The 20,020-nt window shown below is 44.8% G+C and overlaps 2 protein-coding genes across 5 annotated transcripts in view; one reads left to right on the top strand and one right to left on the bottom strand.

Moving 5' to 3' along the window:
• Positions 1–14,992, top strand: part of SPIDR (scaffold protein involved in DNA repair) — a 210,085-nt gene extending 195,093 nt beyond the window's left edge. Inside the window, exons 15-20 of one of the 4 annotated variants that reach the window (XM_064442752.1) lie at positions 3,522–3,720; positions 4,654–4,806; positions 9,617–9,710; positions 11,205–11,319; positions 11,808–11,861; positions 14,469–14,992. In XM_064442752.1, coding sequence (XP_064298822.1) covers positions 3,522–3,720; positions 4,654–4,806; positions 9,617–9,710; positions 11,205–11,319; positions 11,808–11,861; positions 14,469–14,600 — 747 coding nt within the window. In that variant the 3' untranslated portion in view covers positions 14,601–14,992. Of the gene's footprint in view, positions 1–3,521; positions 3,721–4,653; positions 4,807–6,157; positions 6,239–9,616; positions 9,963–11,204; positions 11,320–11,807; positions 11,862–14,468 lie in introns of those variants that run through there. The other 3 variants (XM_064442754.1, XM_064442753.1, XM_064442755.1) reach the window with 3 other exon arrangements.
• Positions 14,993–16,488: 1,496 nt separating this feature from the next.
• Positions 16,489–18,416, bottom strand: CEBPD (CCAAT enhancer binding protein delta). The gene has a single exon (XM_064442751.1). It carries the CDS (start codon positions 18,105–18,107, stop codon positions 17,049–17,051), a length of 1,059 nt encoding a protein of 352 aa, XP_064298821.1. The 5' UTR covers positions 18,108–18,416; the 3' UTR covers positions 16,489–17,048.
• Positions 18,417–20,020: the final 1,604 nt, after the last annotated feature.

The following is a 20,020-nucleotide window of genomic DNA, read 5'->3' as shown; positions in this document are numbered from 1 at the left end:
TTCACTTAGCAATGAATTCAACATAAAATCAATGTTATGTTTATGTGAAGAAGCCAGTGTTCATCTTGTTTAGGGGAAAACCCAAAACCTTCCTGGATTTTCGTCAAGAGTTGTATGAGCAGAATTATCACCAGGTCTAAAATGCTTGTGAATGGGTAAAATGAACTGCACCTCCGGTTTCAATACCATCCAGTCCAGAAAGCTAATTATTTCTGAATAAATAGGTATCTAACCAGAGGTAATATTTCACCCTGGTAAGGGAGCTTGCAGGAAGTTTGTTGAGACTCCGTTTATAGATAAAAGCTGTCCTTAGATAAATAGCAAAAAGTTCCCAGTCAGTTGAGTGTCTGGGGATAGAATTTAACAGATGATGGTTATATAAAAATACAGTTTTGCTCTTTGCATGCAAGTGTGTGGACTATTTTTGTTGACTTCAATAGAAGCCCCTCAGGCAAATTTGGCTTTTATGGTCCAGTTAGTAGAAGGGACCTTAGGACTCTTAGGTAAATACATCTGCCATCCATACTATGTTGGAAAGCTTATAATTATGTTGTATTTATTTGTTTCTGAATGGTGCTACAATTTTCATGCCAAATGTTGCTAACTCCCTCAGTAGTTAAAAGATTTTTTTGTTGCTGATTTATTTTTTTATTCCTGGTGACTAGATCCTCAGTACAGCCAGCACAGAATTTTGGTGGAGAAGAATTTGCAATTGTCCATCAGCTCCACAAGAAACAAAGTGTGAATCAAAGCATATGAACCAAAGACAAAGAAATTCCAGAACGGCCAGCAAAATAGCTGGAGATGCTTCCCACCAGTGTGAGACATAAATTTAATTTAGGTCTTGCCCTTTTGCTTCAAAAGCCAATGAGTTATTTGATTTTTAGGCAGGGAGTACTTTTAACTCCCGAGATGAGGGGTATCTCTTGTGTTTTCTCCATGCTAAGTGAGAATTTAACAGAGCATTTGCAAATGTGAAATTAGGGCTAACTTGATGGGATCTTTAGGGCGTTAACAGAAAGACAGACACGTACATGCATGAACTTCTATTTTCAAGAAACCTGTTCTATTTAGAAATAAAACAAAATTACGGACTAGTGGTATCCTAGCCAAACATTTTTGTATTCAGGAATGTCTACATCTGAGATGCTGTGGGTCATCAGTATTCTTGTGTAGATGCACTTCGTCACTAAATTAGAGAAAAGATGAAGCATGCAGGAACAGAGGTGATTTTGAAGAATGGAAGCTTGTCTAGCAGAAAAAAAAAGGCCTATTATTTGTTTTTGCTACTAGGAGGTTTATTAGCTGGGTTTTTTTAATGACTATTCACTTACTCACCTGTAAGCACTAAATTTTCATAAGTGAACAACATGAGTACTCATAATTTTTTGAAAGTAATGTTGGAAAAAGCAATAGAAGATATTCTTCTTCTGCGTAACTTTTGGATAACCGCTCTAGGAACGTAAATGAATGTATTTACCTGCTGTTAGTGTATTGCTTGCCTAGTCCTCCCAGAAGAAGGCCACAAACAGCAGCTTGTTTACTGCAGTTGCCTTTGCCAAGGCGACATCCTTTGCATGCAAAATCATCAAGCTGTAGTAAGTGAGGAAGGGACTATGATACGGTTTATTTTGCAGATTTATTGTTATTAGATAATCTGCTACGTGAGCTAATTCAGATGTACTTTAAAAGTAATATTCTATGTAGCTACAATATTCTGAGATACTTCATTTGTGTGAAGGAGGAATGGAAATATGCTTTTACTATTACTCAGAATCTGTACTGTGGTACAGAAGGAATATGAGGAAATATATTCCATCTGTGGTTAAGGAGCTGTCCTTCCTTATAACTCAATCCTGCTGCTATTTGTCTGTTGTGCCCTCTCTGTTCAGAACAAATTGTCACATATAGCTAGATGATTATTTTATACTAACTTGTGATTTTTTGCTGTTACTAGTATTTGGATGATTCTTCTGAAAGTCAGCTTTTAATGTGTTAGTAAGTCTCATGGGACAGCTGTAAAAGTTCTTTCTTTGAAGCTGTCCTAATGCTATACACACAGAAGAGGTACTCAAATGTATGTACTTCCTAGGCAAAGAAACGACGTCAGTGCAACAGGCAGCATATATTGTATTAAGACATAACTGTAATATCTGAGTTATAAACTTTCCCAGTCATTATTTACAATTACTGCGTTTGTTCTAAGAGCTGCTAGGGTGAACAAAAAGCTAATTCTAGTGTAGTTAAAGGTTTCAAGGTTTGAATTCAACTGAAGACAAAAAGTTGGGGTTCTCATTGCATTACCTTATGCTAGAGTCATGCAACTTTGAGAATAAAGTACTTATGTGATATGTGTGTCTCCACTCATTGCAGTATCTTAATTCAATTTAAATGTTTTAAGTATGAATTTTTACTCAGCAGACTTAATTAAAAATAGTAGCAAAAGATTTTTAAATTAAGGAAGTAACTTAATTTCAGTTAAATATTTTAAAATATTAGAATCTTAAAAATTGCAAGTTGCTTGGACTGGTAGAAGTGAAATATGCTTTGTTACTAAACCCATTTTTTCTAAAGCATGGGAAAATTTATATACGCAAACAGGTATTATAAAAGTTGTGCTTAAAAAAAAGAAGAAAAGCATGAATCGGCAAATTGTAACGCATCTGATTTTGTTAGAGACCCTGGAGTAAGCACTGATGTGTATATAATGTCTGTCTAGTTCGTCTTGCTCATCATCCCAGTGTGAAAAATTTCTAAAATTCTATGGATTTTATGATAATTCTTTTCAGATATGAAGCCTGAGTTGGTAGGTATTTTGTTTGTGACATCAGTAGTTGCGATACAGCTTAATTTAGGCACACCAGTATATTTTTATGACTTTCTTAGGAAGAAAACTTACATTGTCATTGCAAATTCCTATGTTTCGTACGTATGAGTTATCTACTTTCTTCTTTCTATGTATTCAAATTTCATCATTCAAATATTTAGAGATGTTTGTTCAACAGAAAGAAAAACCTCCAGCCTTATAGCTTACAGTAGCTATTAGCCAAGGACTGGTGCTCTTGGGAATCAGATAACAGTACATGGAAAATTTGCTCACACAGGAATAATATTGGTAGTAGTGTTAGCCTTTCTTTTTTTAAGGCAAAAATCATATAAGACTTCGTTCATAAAACCAGCCAATTAGCTTTATATGTGTGTGTGTGTATATATTATATATTTTCGAATATATTTTCGAATCCCTAGTACAGTCCAAGTGAGTTATGATAAGGCACAGTAGTTGATAAAGCCAAGATTCCAGTGGGTCAGCCTTGGAAAGTTAATTTAAGGTAGAGACGTTTGTATCTGCAGTAAGGAGTAATGAAAAATTCCAATAAAGCTTTGATTCATTGTCTTGCACGAGCCCTAAATGTAATAATTTCTCTCAGTTTTATTAGTTATTTAAATGAGAATGTCATTTTAGTCTTTCCTTCTACTAAACATTAACAACTGCATTCCAATTTTTTTTTTTTTAATACTAGACAAAACACAGTGTTCCTATAAACCAGAGTGAGATTTGGTTGTTTGTGACTGACTCCACATTGCAAAATGTGGTTCATATAATGCCAAAAGTTGTGGCTGTGTCAGTTGCTGCTCCGTGTGTTCTCACTACAGAAATCACAGAAGCCCTCAGTGTTGCATCACGACTAGTCTTCTTCAAGGATGCGCTGTGGGGAAATGGTAAGCTTTATGCGTGGTTTTGAAGCAGTTGGAATCAAACTGAAATAGCATCCTAATCTCTGACACTGCAATATGTGGCCTATGGAGACTTTCATTCTCAGGTGAAGATGAGACATTGAAATTTTGGGTTGAGAAGGTTGAAAGGGGTTGTAATTAGAGCGTTCCCGTAAGGTTTCTTTTTTAGATTTGTGGCTTGATCTCCAAAGTAAATGAGAAATTCAGTGATCTTGGTATATGTCCACCAATATTTCTGTCAGTCTTCCCTGATGGCTGTTGCATCTAGTGACCAGTGTCAAACAAATTTGCTAGCTGACAGAAGACGCAGAAGTATTAAGAAACCCAGTTTCATTTGTTTTGGTATTCTTGCAGAATCTTGTTTTATTGACTTTAACTACCTCTAAAAGGAGCAGGAAGGTGAATCTAGAGACATGCATGTCCCTGGATACAGAGATTTTACAGAATCTCCTGTACCATCTTAGCTGTGAGCTTTGGCCACAATACAGATTATGTAACGATGGTAGTTCTCTTTATATTAATTTTTACTTGCTCTTTTTTGAGGTTCAGGTATGGTTCTGAATGGTGCCTGCATGTATAGTTCACATCTTACGCCTTGGGTGCCCAAGCTTATTATCAGGGAGTAGACAGTAGTGTTGTGTTTGCAGGAAGTGTGGTGTGAGGCAGTCAGAGTGGAATCGGACTCCCTTCTGCCATGTCCAAATTTTTAAAACATCTTTATTCCCTGGAGGTCACAAAGTGTAACGAGAGCATGATGCATGTATGCCGAAAACAAATATTTTGTCATTGAGAAAACCTGATGGAGTCTATCCATCTGTTTAGTAGCTGGCAGAGATCGCTGTCTTTATTGGCCATGACGATTAACATGGTCACCTTTTTCCTTGTTACTGTACTGAGTTGAAATGTCTTTGTTGGCAGGTAGGATTATTTGTGTTGAACGTACTGTTCTCTTATTACAAAAGCCTCTTTTGTACTCGGCTGCCGGTGCTGACCTCAGTGAGCTGACTGGCCCTGTCAGACTTGATGAGCTGGATTCTACAACTCAGGCCAACTCCATTTGTGCTGTAAGAGGTTTGTATGGCCTTTCCTGAAATGAATGCTGTTAATTATTTGTGCTCACTTCAATCATATTGATTTCTTGTACAGACAGCGTGGAGGGATAAAAAAGCACAGCATTGCTGTGGGTCATTAGGATATTCAAGTTTTCATACTTCTTAGTGGGCTCTGTTTGCCTTGTGCTGGCCAAGCTCTGCTCCCACTCATTCATACCCCAGAATACGTTTGATGCACAATCTGTTTTATTATATTCCTTCCTTCACCATCTTCTTTCAGGAGCCTTCTGTTCACACCAGCCTTGTTGATGTTGGCAACAGTAAGGTATACCAATATTTTTTAGGCAGATGGATAAGATATGTTAGCCAGGTCCTGAATGGTAGGGGTTAGTGTCTGATTTCCCTGGAGCTTTGCTGCAATGGGGCAATTTAGTATTTCACCATAGTCATCTAGCATAACTTGGCCAATATTTGCTCACCAGCCACTTTGGATCATTGCTTTGTCTAATATTTCAGTCCTACCACTAACCATGCAGAAATATTTCTTACAATGTATTTTCTAGCATTTCCTAATCACAAAGAAACATTTCCTACTCTGTATTTTCTAATGCTTTGCCCAGTCAGCTTCTTAAACCCCCTAGTTGTAGAGTGCCTATAGGGAAAAGTCCTTAAAAGCCCAATAACCCTTGGCTTTTAAAGACAATTTCCTTTCTTGATTTAACTCTTAATGATTCCAGTAGCCCTTGTAGAAAATTTTTGATACTGTTCTACATTTACCCTTTCAAGTATTCACTGGAGCATTTTAAATGAGCTTTAAAACAATAGCAAATAATGGTTACAAATTAATCCTTCCAGCTATAACGTGATGCACTGAAAAGACAGTTCGAAACCAGGCAAAGCTGTTACTAAACATACCTTCTCTTATGGTAGAGTCACAAGTTAGAAATGCCTCTGTGATTAATAAATGAGCACCTTGCAGTGGCAAATCTTGAACTCTAACAGTGCATAATGAAAAACAAGCACAATTAGAGGCACTTCACTCAAAGCCTTGGTTGTTGTGTATATCTCACATAGATATTGTGAGTTACTTGAAAGATATTTCTGTCACTGGGTGTGAAATACTTTTTGGCTTTTTTTTTTTTTGGTAACCTAATAGTTACTTCTCCACTCTTAATTTTATAACTATGTATGAGAAGTGCCTGTCTTCTTTTGTCCCATTGACAGTGTACATAGTAAGATAAAGCAAACATTTCTCTGTCTTTTCTTTTTCCAGCAGAACAAAGAACATACACCTTTGTGTTCTGTTGTGTAAACAAGTACTTATTTTACACACATGGGAGGTATCACGCCTTCCCTGTTTTGTATTACAGGTGGAAGAATGACAAAAGGAGAAATCAATCCTTCAACCTTGACTTGCTTCATCTGAAATTTGTCCATGGTAGCTGTTATTAGTATGTTCCCACACATTTGTACCAATGTAGAATATAAAGTGTCGTCTTTATACCTACGATAATGCTATATATATAGATGATAACTCTCACTTTTATGTGTAACTAAAATAATTTCATTTTAGCACTTAAGCTATATATCCAGTGTTTTGGAATTCAGTTAGTTATTGCTTACATCTTTCTACCGAAGAAGTGAAACTAATAGCACTGACCCTACTTTGTTGGTGGGAGCTTATGAATTGGATGGAATAACCCATGAAGGAAAATTTATCATCTCTGAAATTCGCTCACTGTCTCTGTCTTTTAACTGAGAGAGTTGTTAGCCTGGCTTTCAATGAGAAGCAGTATTACCTCCTTCATTCTTTTTCTCTGTGCCCTCCTTTCACTTCCTGTGCTTTTGGTCACTTACGTATGCTGTACGTGGGCCTCCTCTCACCTAACACTCAAAAAGGCTTCAAAAGCTTTACTCTACCCCTTCTTGAAGTAGTGCTTCTTCCTGCTTCTTACAGTCATGGCTGCTCCTCGTGGCTGTGAGGGATTCAGTCGGCCCAACCTTCTCTAGAAAAACTTCTTTTTAACAGTGAGAAAATGCAGGTGGTCATTCAAGTCCCCATCCACAGGTACATCAACTGGTCACGGTGTTGGAGCTTCCAGGAGTGCCAGGACTGGGGAGGGGCACAGGCCATGCTGCCTGCTGGGCTTTAGGTAGATCGGTCGTTTGTTGGAAGGTGTATAAATAGGATAAGTTAGGTTGGAAGGAACCTCTGAAGTCCCTCCAGTCCTAACTCCTGCTCAAAGCTGGGCCTTGAGCAACCTGGGACAACTCTATAGCTGATCCAGCTTTAAAAGGACAATGTTGCTGTCCAAGCAGACCCACTAAGTTTGTCAGAAATACTTGTTTCAGACAGGACCGGTCATATCAGCTCTGGACTGGAGTGTGTTGCTCTTCAATAGATGACCGAAAACCTGTGGTTGCTTTCTACTGGAAAGTTTATTCTTCTTTTAAAGATGAGCCTGTGGTTCTCACCTGTGAGCTCATGGTTAATATATTTATTTTCTTACCACTATGCATTGCAAAGTAATTTCTAGCCTCTTTTTGCTGTATAGGAGCAGTCGGGATGATTAAGTGTTGGCAGTTCATACTGCACAGAACTGTTTCTCCTCTTAACCCTGCTTACGAGCAAATTCTAGTTAGCCCATACAACATGTGTTATGTGGGAATATTGCTTGATTAATGATATTTGCCTGGTATATGACTCACCACCAGTGACTGAATTTTGACATTGGATATTTTCATACCCAACACCCTTACTCAAGGGTGGAGTTTTTTTTCAGTTTCCCTCTTAACAGTGTGGACAAAATGGAGTCAGTCAGCTGGTTTCCCTTTTTGACTGAACTTTTCCCCTTCCTGCCCATTAATCAGGGTAACTCATTGGAAAAAAAAATATTCATATTCATTTTTTGAATGTTTCAACCAGTGTTATGTTTAATCCTCAGCCCTTCTTTGCATTCCTCACCAGAGACCTGTTTTTCTAGGTGCTGTCCTATTATCAGTCTCTTATTAATAGTCAGCCACAACTCATAGAGATAGACTAGGGGTAGAAATCAAATTTTGGCTATGTGCATTTCCATTTAAAAGAAGGATCTTGGGAAAGTACCCAAAAGGTTTGTGAACATCAAGCAAAATCTAGTCTTGACAAAGATGTACGGCAGTTCATCAGCTTGAACTTGAGCATTCAGTTCAAAAACACAACTGATCATTGAGCACTTTGCATGTGGGATGCACAAGGCTGTCACTCCACTATTAGATCAGCTGCCGCCTTCAGTTGCGTTTGTTCTGACTTCAGTGATCTCTGGTGGTTTTCTCAAGGAAACTCTACACTCTCATCAAAATAAATCTCTCCACTAGACATAATCTCGTCAGTACGATCCTGATTCATTTTCTTCACATGTGCTTGCATTACTTGTGCACTGGCGCCCTGCAGTTGCAATATGGCACGCAGTTGGGGGAAAGTTAAAAGGCTTAGGGAGAAACAGATCTGTCAAAAAAGGGGATTTTGTTGTTTTGTTTTGAAAATGATTTTTTGATGAAAAAGGAAACATACTCAGCAAACTAATTGGTAGCTTTTCTTTTCCATGAACAAGGGAAACATGCCCATGCTGTGGCAGAAAGCATCCTGCTGTGTAGTAGCAAGTGCTGATGGAAGCTCCCAGTTTATCATAAAAACTGAAGAATCAAAAGTATTCCTCTAACAGTCTAGGGGGTTAAATGCAGAGAATTGCTTGTTCTGTCAGTGAAATCCATGTTGTTTCATTATACACGTAGAAATTGGGTCATAAATGTTGTATTTGAGAATTACCTTTCCTGATCTTCAGACTTGCTGTCCTTTGAATTGCCAAAGAAAATTATGGTTTTATTGTTTACGTGTAGCTCCCTCCTTCCTGCTGGTCCTTGTCCCAGGAGAACCAGGAAATCAAGGGATTAATGCCCTATATTACAGACCAGACAGTGTAAATGCTCCCTAGTCTCCAAGGGTTTCCTTTATTGAACGTGGTATAAAACTATGAGATTCTTGCTCAGTAGGAGCTGGAATTTTTAGTCTATACTTCTGTTGTACTAGTGAGGGTTTATTTTAGTGTAATCTCATTCTTACAGGTGATCCACTTTGTAGGCTTCAAAATACTTAGAAGTATTTTCTCCATAAATAATGCTTATAATTTCAGCATATCATTACCATAAAACATAATACACTTTTTATTGACTTCTCATAAAACTCTGAATATATTTGTTCTTGCCAAAACTAGCAAGGCCCTTTATATTAGTCCAAAGTATCTTTGGCAATCCCTTCTTAGGCACACACTTAAATCTGTGGGCTGTATCTAATATCTGTTAAATCAGTATAAATGAAGAATAACTCCACTGTTAATGAAATTTAACCTGCATCGTTGTTTTTGAGAGGGATTGGGTCTTCTCATTGTTTTGTGCTTCCTAAGCATCAATATCAAGCGACATGACCCAATGATTTTTACAGCTATTTATTGCCAAGGAAACATCAGAGGACTAGAAAGAAAATAAACAAACAAAAACAAATCAGAAAAACAATAAAACCTGAACCAAAAGAACTGAACCTTTTTGGAAAGTTAATTATCAATTATCTGCCTTCTGGTACTTTTAGAATGTAACACACTTTGGCATACCATCATCCCTTGTCGGATGGACAAAGAAGAAAGGGAGCGGGACTGTTGGAAGAGCTGATGCTTGCTCTGACAAGTCTTATTCTTAAGCTGAGAGTCAGAAAGGGTCAAACCTGCTGTGAAGCCAGGAGTGACTGTGTTTGCTAGCTTACCATTAGTATTTTGTAAGCATTTCATCTTCTGCAGGTACTGTTGTTGGAGTTAATGAGAGCACTGCTTTCTCCTGGCCTACATGCGACAGATGTGGCAATGGAAAGTTGGAGCTGTGTCCCCAGGACAGGTGAGAGTCAGCATGCTCCGGAGCACTCCAGGTGTTTTGCAGATGTAGCCATAACAGCGATAGGTGATGCAATGATTCCTGCAGGCACAGGCTGCACTTTGTTCCTTCCTAGAACTAAGACGTAGTACTTTTATTGCTGATGAACTGATAAAACCTGCAAGGTTAGATTAATTTATTAAGAAAGATACAAGTAGATATGAAGTGGTTTGAATTTGCAGTTATCACATCTTTTTCAGGCTAATCTTAAAGTATTGCTTATAAAGATTTCATATCCCACTGCATTATAATATTGGTTTTAATAAACATCCACATATATGACAGGTCTGATTTTAAGCTCCTTTAGAAGTAGCTTCTTGTGTTTGTCTACCCTGCCTTGTTACCCTGTGTACCACCAATTCACCTCATTTTTATATTGAACTGTGATCTTTGCTGTAATTTATGTGACTGTGAAAGAGCTGCATTTCAGACATATTAAAATTATAACCTTTCTAAGAAGGATGTTGAATAATTCTGGGAGTACAGCTGTCCCAAATATGAAGGCTGATCCTACAGGTCCCGTTGGCACCTCAAACGCTAAACCTGCATCACACTGGCATGCTCTTGGAAAGCCTCCCCTTCAGCTGCTTAGCCAGCTTGCTCTTGCAGAGTCTCAGATACCTGATGGGATAAAAACATGAGGGGATAAGAGAGTGGTCAGAGTGTAAAAAGAAGGAAAGGGGGGTCCTTTCAACTGGAAAAGCCTACAAAAAGCCTAAGGAGAAGTTGGGTGGGTTTGATCCCATTGAAATAGATAACATTTTCCTAAATATGAGAAGCATTACTGCTTCTACTTTGTTGTGTATAGCCTCTGGGGGGGAAAAAAGCTGAAAATAAAAACAAAAGTTGTCCTATATTGTACTATCATGCAAAAAATAAGGGGGTGTGTATGTTCACATAGTAGCATAGTTCAGTAAAAAAAAAAATCTCTACTGTGAAGGACACTTTTGCTTCATTTGGAGAACAGTGTAGCATCAATATTTGTTTAAGACGTTATTCCAACAAGAACTTATAGCCGAGCTTAATTTTATACATATGACTTAAGTGTTTGCCGAAAACGTTGAACATTTACTGAATGAGGGCCTAAATCAGTAAGTCGCTTGGGCCAAATTGATACTACAAAATTTATTCTACCGTAACTTTTAGAAGGTTATGAGATTAATATTTGCTTAAGTGGGGTGGCTAAAAATAGCAACCTCCCCTTGTGTTGCCAAAACTTACAAAAGAAAGGTCCTTTTGCTAGAAGAGTTTAGGTCCTCCAAGAGAGTTACTTAGCTCTACCAACAGAAGAGGTCTATTTGCTATTATTAGCTGAATCTCTACCAGGGCTTTCCTACTAAAAGTCTATCAGGAAAGTATTTTAGAGAATAAGGTAGCTGGTTTTCCCTGTGTTTTGATTTACGACTTCTTGGCTTTTCCCTTTGTCTATGTTTCTCCATCATTATTTGTGTGTTTCAGAGGATTGCTGTATTGTAACCAGTGCTCTGAAGTCGTCATTTCACCAGTTTTGAAAATGCAGCTGGAAATCTTCTTGAGTTGCACATCTCGATCTCAAAGTACAGTAAAAGTAAAGGTATGGTATGAAACGGGCTTCAGTATATTGAGTATGGTGAGGCTAGATATGTAGACACATCGGTACCCTAAGCCACACTTTTATAAACAGCGCGCTCAGAAGGAAAATGAAAAGATGTAAGAGTATCCCATAATGTAATCTGCTACTAAACTTGTGTTTCATTGGACTAAGAACCCAGTTCCCAGATCTTACTCAAATAATACAGTCACTGAGTTCACCCTGAGGCTTGCAAACTGTTTTATGGTCCAGCTGAAGGGTTTTGTTGGGTTGGGCCTTGGGAAACCTCAGTCTCCACAGCCTAAAAGGAACATGTATTTTTAGACTCCCATTCTGAACATCTTTTGTGTCACCTCTCCCCTGCTTTCCTGGCCAGAGAAATAAAACCATTCTATATTAAAATGATAAATCTTCATTCAACGTGACTGTTTTAACCTTTGCATACATCAGATTTTTTTCATGAACAAAACCTGTTCATTTTCTCATTCCAGCTGTTACAAAGGACAATCTCTTCTCTCCTGATGTCCTCTGCCAGTGAAGATGGGGTAAGTATAATGAGCATTGACGAAAGAAAGTTAAACTACATAACTTACTGTAGAGGCAGAGTACAGGAGACCTGAATCAGGTGGGAAGATACTCGAATCATAGAAATGGAAGGTACTCCTGAACGTCATCGTCCAACATACCACCCACACTGGGCTATTGCCAATGCATGGGCAGGTCAGCCGTGACTTTGGCTGCCAGGGTCTTGAAAACCTCCAGGGATGGAGATTCTGCCTTTCCAGGCAGCTCGCTTCAGAACTGCACTAGGAGCGGTGGGAGATTTCACTAGAAACAATATATTTATTTCTTGTGTCCAGCCTGGGATTTGAGTAGGCTGGATGCTTTGGCAAGCCCCCCTTCCACCTGCTGATGCCCTGCTGCTGCACGACTGTCATCAGGCTGATGCCCTCCTTTTTGGAAGAGGGTTGCCACAGATGGGATGTGCAGACAGCTTTAGCTCAGCTGTGGCCCTGCAGAGCTATCTGCAAATAGCACCCCATCCAGACGTTCGGAGCTGCGACGAGCAGTGCTGGGCTTTACTCCCTTTTCTGGCTGAGGATCCAAAGACAGCAAAGATGCAGTCCAAGCATCCCACCTTTTCGGGATGGTCTTCTCAACCCTATAAACCACAACTACTTTCTAATAGCACAACCGTGAAATTACTGGCAGGCGGTAATAGTAGAGAAAATTGCAAAACGCAGGCAAGATAATACTTTATGATTGTATGAATGAAACACACGTAAGCCACGGGGATCCATGGGCTAAAGTACAGTTTATGTAATCATGAGGTAGTTATTCCTTTAATCTGAGATATCAGAAGAACCCTGACATTTGGCACAGTGACCCAGATTTATCACAGGTGAGGGAGGCACCCAGGTGCCTGGCATTGGCATTGGCATTGGCTGCCGATGGTCAGCAGTGAAGGAGCAGCACCTTCAGAGGGTGATTAAATCCAGTCAGGATCCCGATATCTTCCACCACACGTGGAAGGGAGCAAAGGTCAGCTCATTGTCTTGTTTAATCATCCCAGTTCAGTATCTTCATTTAGGTGACATGTCTTGGAGTCATTTTCCTTTCCCTCTCCTATACAGTCTTCTGGCATTTTGCTATTACATGCTTTCTGGTTTAAATGGGAGTTATGGATAATTTTTAAAGTGGAACATTTCTCTGAAATTGTAAAATTATTTTTCTTATGCTGGAGGGTGTACATTTCATTTAAGCAAAGAGAAGACATTTCAAAAAATACAGTTGCTCTTCTAATAGTAGTTAAGCCTTGCTAAATTTTACAGGACGCGTCTGGTTTGGTTGCAGACTGACAAAACGTAGTTCTTTTTCAAGTTAGTAGAGTTCAAACAACCTCTTTTCATGTTTCAATTTTTATAATGCTAGTATTTAGAAGTCTGGCAACTTAGAAACATTTTTTTTCCCTAGCTGAAATGCAGGGATCATTTTTTCCTTTTTTTTCATAAGCATTTCCATCTCTGAACCGCTGCTGCATTTTAAAAAGCAGCACATGTCAACAAGACTCATCACAAGAAATACGACTCGAGGTGGCATTTTTTTGCCAGTCCTGCTAAAGTTTCTAAGGGTGTAGCTTTGTAATCACTTCTTTTGGCAGGGAGGCTGCTTTTAGCCATCGCTGGCCCTGGCCACTTGTTCCTTACCTTGTGGCAGCCTTTCTTGTTACACCAGTGTAGCTGTTTGTGCAGCTGCGTGGTGAATTGGACTGCGGAACCGGTCTGGGGTAAAAATAATCTGGGGGGGGGAAGAAAAGGGTTGTTTATACCTTCAACCAGGCAAAATAGGTGTGGGCATCACGTACCTGGACAAATGCACAGGCCAGATGAAAGCTGGGACATGGCCAGAGGCTGGTCATAGGCAAGTCCCACTAAGGAAAGAAAGGGATGTAAACTGGCCCTCGGAGATACCCTCTCCGGCGAGGCAGCAGCTATCGGTGTTACCAGTTCTTCAGTTAATGTGCTGTCTCCTCTTAGAGAAATCATCCCGGCCTCGCGTCCCCCTCCTCCACGCAGAATGCGGGCTCCACAAATCCGCTCAGGCACAACTCGTGTGGGCACAGCTGCCCCACGGATCATTAAAGAGAAGGACTGTGTAGGTGCCAGGAATGGTAAAGGATGCATGATATGAAACAAAAGGGGGGGAGGCAGGCAGCAGAAGGAGTTACAGAATATTTCTTCCTTTAGTGGATCTGTTAGCTGAGGTAATTGATGTATGGTATGTGCATAGCCGTTGCTAGCACACGTGAAATCCTGCGAGTGTCAGAGAGCCAGGTAAAGGGAGCACACGGAGGTTTTGCTTTAGCAAAATCGAGTTCAAAGTCACAGTAGCTTTGTTTTTTGTTGTTTAAAGAGCTCATTTTTAAAAGCCTGGTAGGGAAGCAACACTTGACACAGGAGTGCGACCTAATTATTGCAAATCTAATGTATTCATTCTTTCCATCGGTTCTAATGCACCTTTCTTTCCGAGTCCTTAAAAAAAAATTGTCTGTTGGAAGAGGACCTTACACACTGCATCTTCCCAGCCGAACGCTGCTTAGAACAGAATGTCCAGGACTGTTTGTTTTCATCAACATGCTTTTATCACTGCAGAGTTATGAGGTGCAGAGCGTGCTGGGAAAGGAGGTGGGGTTATTGAACTGCTACGTCCACTCCGTAACCAGCCACCCCAACTGCGTTGCGCTGGAGGAAATTGTTCTTCTGGAAGCAGAAGCAAGACACTGAGCTGAACTCCAGTCAGCTACTCTAGTATCTGTGGACTTTGTAATGTGGTTATCTGTTAACTAGTGCCACAGATAATGTATAATGCAAGTGTGATAAGTGTTAAGATAGTTTATTAAAACTGTGATTTACAAAGCACATTGTGCTAACGCTGAAAAATTATCTATGTAAAAAAAAAAAGCTGTTCAACTTTCTGAACTCTTTTTTTTTGGATCAGTTCAGAATTTAAGAATACAGTTCCCTGGCGTGTTTGCTGTTTATGTATGATGTCAAACATCTTGTTCTTTTGAACACTTGTGATTTTTTTTTATATATATAATATTGTATTTATCAGGTGTCGCTGGAAAATATTTTACTGATATTTGTGAAATAAATACCTTGCTGGAGGCAGCGAACATTGGTCTAAACTGAGTTTTATCAGCAGATTCCAGATGTACCGCCGGCTGCAAAACACCGCGTTGAGCGCGATTTCTGAGTTGTAATGTTTGTTATCGCCTTGCAATAAACGTTATAAAGATGGAGATTTGAACAAAGCTTATATTTTGAAGTGTCAAGCATATATAAAGTTAATGTTTTACATCTATTTGGTCTCTAAGCATAGAAGTACCATGTTATCTGTAGCTTCCCACAAAGCGGGTGTTTCATGACACCGTTTCTGTTATGGGTAGGAGCAAACTGCTCTGTAGGCCACATAACTATCCTCACCCTGACTGTATGGAGACGTGGATTACAAATCAGATAAATAATATCAAAATCTTCCTAGGCGTTCATTGTTCAAGGTGCAAGAATTAATATAAGAGATCAGTCAGAGATTAGAATTTTTTTTTCCCCCCTTTCACGGCATTTAAAAATCCCGTGCGGGCCAGAGGAGGAGGGATGAACGGTTTTGCAAAGGTCCAGTATGGATTCCCCAGCAGAAAAGGAACAGCAAACTTGTTGCTACGCCGAGTGTTCCTGCCCTGCAGCCGAGGCCGATGGTGGAAAGTCTTATATACGTCACAATTTCTAAAGGGATGACCAAGCTTTTTAATCCCCTTCCCTCCCTCCACCCCACCCCTGTCCTCTATATCTTTCAGTCTCTTACCTGCCTCCCATGTAAGGAGAAAGGGGGTGTCAGCCCATTACTGACCAGTTTGCGACCAGGGTCGCCCCTTAGACACCAGCAACACCTCTCTCTCTCTCGGAGCACTGGCTGGCGGAGGTGCTTCTCCTGCCAGGCCATTTTTCTGCCAGTGCCCCACGGATGCTGCCGTCACCTCTGTGTGCGCACCAGCAAAATTCAGCCAGGTCGCCCAACCTTTCGCGCTACGTCCCCTCAGTCAGGGACGAGCCTGGGTGCCTGCTCCGGCTTTGGCTGGCGGCGGGCGGCCAGTGGAAGCGGCCACAGCCCGGTGCCTGCGGGCCGCATCGCTGCCGGGGCAGCGGCCGGCCGGAGCCGGGAGCGCGTCCCCGTAGGAGCAGCTCTGCCTCGGCTGCGGCGGGAACCGCTTCCAGGTTGGTTTTTCAGCAGGAATTTCAGCTAACCGTGTTCTTCTACTCGTGCATACTTCTTTTCTGTTGTTGTTAAGTAGCACCTTGTTCCTTCTGGCCGAGCCCTGGCCCAGGGCAGCCCCTCTTGCCGTGCAGCTGCTGCTCGGCCCCAGCAGCCCCGGGGGCGACTGACCCCGCGGCGCCCGCTGCGGGAGCCCCGGCTCTTCCCACCCTGGTTTGGGGGCCAAAAATAAACGCAGTGCGCCTCACACACACCCCCCCACACCCACCCCTTGCCCCGCCACCCCCTTCCCCGTGTCCGTGTGTCCCGTCCCGTCCCCTCCCAGCGCTGCGAGTGGGCGGCAGCCCCCGGGAAGCGCGACCCCCTCCCTCCCGCTGCCTTCAAGACACGGAGCAGAGATGATTTAAAATGCTTTTTATTATAATTATTATTATTATCCTTAGAAATGCTGTAAAAATTGATATAAAAGGTCGAGCATGCTCAGTCTCTCTTTTTTTCATCCTACTGCCTAAAATACATGGGGTTTTGAATCATTTTAACAGATTTACCATAGCTGCTTCTGTACGAGTAAAATGTAGAAAAGGCGAAAAAACTACCATTACAAAAATAATTTAAGGGGAAGAGAAAAAAAAAAAACGAACAAACAAAAAAACCCCGGAAGATATTTAGCTTTTTTCCTTTTTTTTTTTTTTTTTTTTTTGCAACTTTCGCGGTGGAAGACCCAGGCATGGCCCCGCGTCGCTGCCACCCTCGCAAAGCGGCGGCGGGGCCGGCGGGTCCCACGGCGGCTTCGCGCCTCCTCCCCGCGCCCGGCCCGGCCCGGGGCGCCGCGGCCCGGCCCGCCCCGGCAAGGGTAGGCCAGGCCTGGCCCAGCTCGGCCCGGCCCGGCCCGGCCCGGCCCTCTGAGGTATTTATCCACGGTGTGCCGGAGTCCGTCTCTCCGTCCCGCTCCCCCCCGGTTACCGGCAGTCGGTGCCCGAGCCGGGCTGCAGGAAGGAGGCGCTGGGCAGCTGCTTGAAGAAGTGCCGGAGGCTGGTCAAGTCCCGGGTGAGCTGCTCGATCTTCTTGTGCAGCTTCTCGTTCTCGGCCGAGAGCTCGAGCAGCTTCTGCTGCATCTCCTGGTTGCGCCGCTTCGCCTTGTCGCGGCTCTTGCGCACGGCGATGTTGTTGCGCTCCCGGCGCTGCCGGTACTCGGGGCTAAACCTGTCCACGCACTTCTTGCCGCCCCGCTCCTTCCCGCCGGGGGCCGGGGCCGGCGGCGGCGGCGGCGGGACGCCCGGGGCCGGGCCGGCGGCGGCGGCGGGGCCCGGGGAGCGGGTGCTGCAGCTGGAGGGGGAGCTGCTGCCCGGCGGCTCGGGGGACGTGGGCGGCGTGGGCTGCCCGCTCAGGTTCATGATGGTCTGGGCGCAGGTGGCGATCTGCGAGGGCAGCAGCGAGGAGGAGAGGTCGCTGTCGCTCCAGTCCGGCTCCTGCTTCAGGGCGCCGCGGGAGGAGGAGGAGGAGGAGGAGGAAGAGGAGGAGGAGGAGGAGGAGGGGGAGGAGGAGGAGGAGGCGGTGCGGGGCTCGGCGCCCAGCAGGGTGGTCATGGCAGCGCCGAGGTCCTTGGCGGGGTCGCGGCCGGCGCCGCCGCCCGGCGGCAGGTACTCGCCGTAGTCCCCGCCCCGCTCGGGCTTGTGGTTGCTGTTGAAGAGGTCGGCGAAGAGCTCGTCGTTGCACAGCTCCAGGTTGGGCACGGCCGACATGGAGTCAATGTAGGAGCTGAAGTCGATGGCGCTCTCGTCCTCGTACATGGCCGGGGCGGCGGCGCTCAGCTCCGCCAGGTTGGTGCCGCTGCCCCCCAGGCCGCCCCCCGCCTCCTCGCCGCTCATCCCGCAGCCGCCGCCGCGGCCCCCCGGCTTGCAGGCGGGCGCGGGCCCGCCGCCGCTGCCCACCTTGGCGTCGTAGAAGTTGGCGGGCTCCAGGCACCAGCTCTTATAACATGCCGGGGAGTCCAGGCTGTAGAGAGCGGCGGCGCTCATGGGCGAGCGGGACGCGGCGCCGCACGGCCGCGGCGCGACGGGTGCGGGCCGGGGGCACCAGCCGCCGCTCCGCGACGGCGATCGCAGCTCCAGCCCTCCTTCCGCGGGCAGGTGGGGAGCGGGGCCGCCGCCGCCGCCGCCGCCGGTGCTACTGGCGCTCCCGCTGCCGTCCCGCCGTCGCTTCCCCGAGTGGGCCCGATCCGGCGCTCGGGTCACGCCGTGCTCGGCGACAGGAGGCGGGCAGGGGGACGAAGCGTCTCTGGACCTGGGAGCGAAACGTCCGCTCGGTCCCTTCTTATACGGCGTCGGCCCCGCCTCCTGCCGGGACCTAGTGTTCCCGGCACCCCCGGGGACCCGGGGGCGGGAGCGGGTGGGGTGCGCGGCCGCGGAGGCTGGGCTCCCGCCGCTAGAGCTGCCACCTCCCGGTGGAGGGTGGCCGCCGGCGGGGGCGGCCCCCCCCCGGGGGGGGACGGGGCCGTGCGGGGAGGGGACAGAGCGCCCGCGCCTGCCCCCTCCCCGCACGGCCCCGTCCCCCGCGTGGGCTGCCCCGACGCCGGTACCGGCCCCCACTCCCCCCGCAACGCTCCGGTTCACTCTTCATTTTCCCTTTTCCTGGCTTATTTCCACGCGGGCCAGCGGAAAAGGCCCGTTTAACCCCCCGCCCCCCGCTCCCCTCCACTTCCCCAGCGGCTCCTTGGATGAGGCGATATGGGAAAGATGCTGCCTGCCCCACGCGTGTCTCTGTGCATCACCCGAGCGCCCTCCCGAGGCCCCGCTCCTTCCGCTGGAGCACGGGCAGCTTCACCCGAGAGGGCTGTAAATCCCCCCCGTTCCCGTGGCGGGGTGGCGGCTTGGGCTGCTCCCGTGGGACAAGGGGTCGCTAAGGCAGCTCCACGCTGCCTGCGTGACGTTAAGCCTCGCTTAAAAACTTGCGGTAAGTAATTATGCATTCCCTGCCCCCCCGTATCCAATAAATGACTGCTATCAAATGGACAAGTATCAGAGAAATTAAAATATTTTTATTTCGAGTATGTGAAATGCTACATTTTCCGTCACATAAAACATTTAAAACCCCTGGCTTCACCCCCAGATGCTCCATTGACCAAATTACAAAAGAAACACACACCAAATAAAAGAAAAACCTTTAGAAACGTCTATTTGAGGGGTTTTTTTGGATTTTTTTGTTTTCTTTTTCTTTTTTCCTTCCAGAAGACCCAGCTAGATTTATGACGCTCCGGCAGGACCAGCCCCGCCGCCGCTGACTTTTTCAGGCCAGCGCTCGGATGACGGTGCTGCTGGCATGAAGCTGTGCCCTGCGAGCGCTGTGCCGCTCGGCGGTGGCTTTCGGGGGGACGGTGGGTACGTGCCGGTCATGCCAGCCCTTGGGCGGCCGGGCCTGCCGCCTCGCTCCGGGCTGGGCTCCATCTGCCGCTACCGCAGCTGTTGCAGTAACGCAGCTGTTTATCAAAGGGTGTGTATTTTAACATAAATAGTTGGGACAGGACTGGTACGCGCTCGCCTTTTGGCCGTAAACTCCTCGTGGGAAGGCGTGTGGGATCAGGGTACGAGTGCTCTGCCTGGCAGGTGGGGTTTTGCATCTGGCAGGTAAGGTTTGGCGTGGAGGGGCTTTGCTTTGCTTTTAACTCTAGTGCTGCAGGTAACCCCACAGAGACGGTGTGCTTAAATAAACTTGATTTGCTTTGCTCGTCAGGGCTTTGGTCGTGCAACCTCGCTCTACATCAGCATCAAGCACCGAACTTGACAGTGGCATAAGAAATGGTTGGGCTTTTTTTTTATTTTTCTTTGTTGCGAAAAAGACGCCTTTTCCACATTGGCTAAAGATAATATGCCCAAAGCCAGTTCTGCATGTTGTCACTTGCTGCCCCCCAGCACCGGGGCACGTTCGCGTGGCG

Source organism: Phalacrocorax carbo, chromosome 2 (genome assembly GCF_963921805.1).
Source record: "Phalacrocorax carbo chromosome 2, bPhaCar2.1, whole genome shotgun sequence".
NCBI lineage: Eukaryota > Metazoa > Chordata > Aves > Suliformes > Phalacrocoracidae > Phalacrocorax > Phalacrocorax carbo.
Note: the sequence above shows the minus strand (reverse complement) of the source record. Positions and strands in the feature narration are given on the sequence as shown.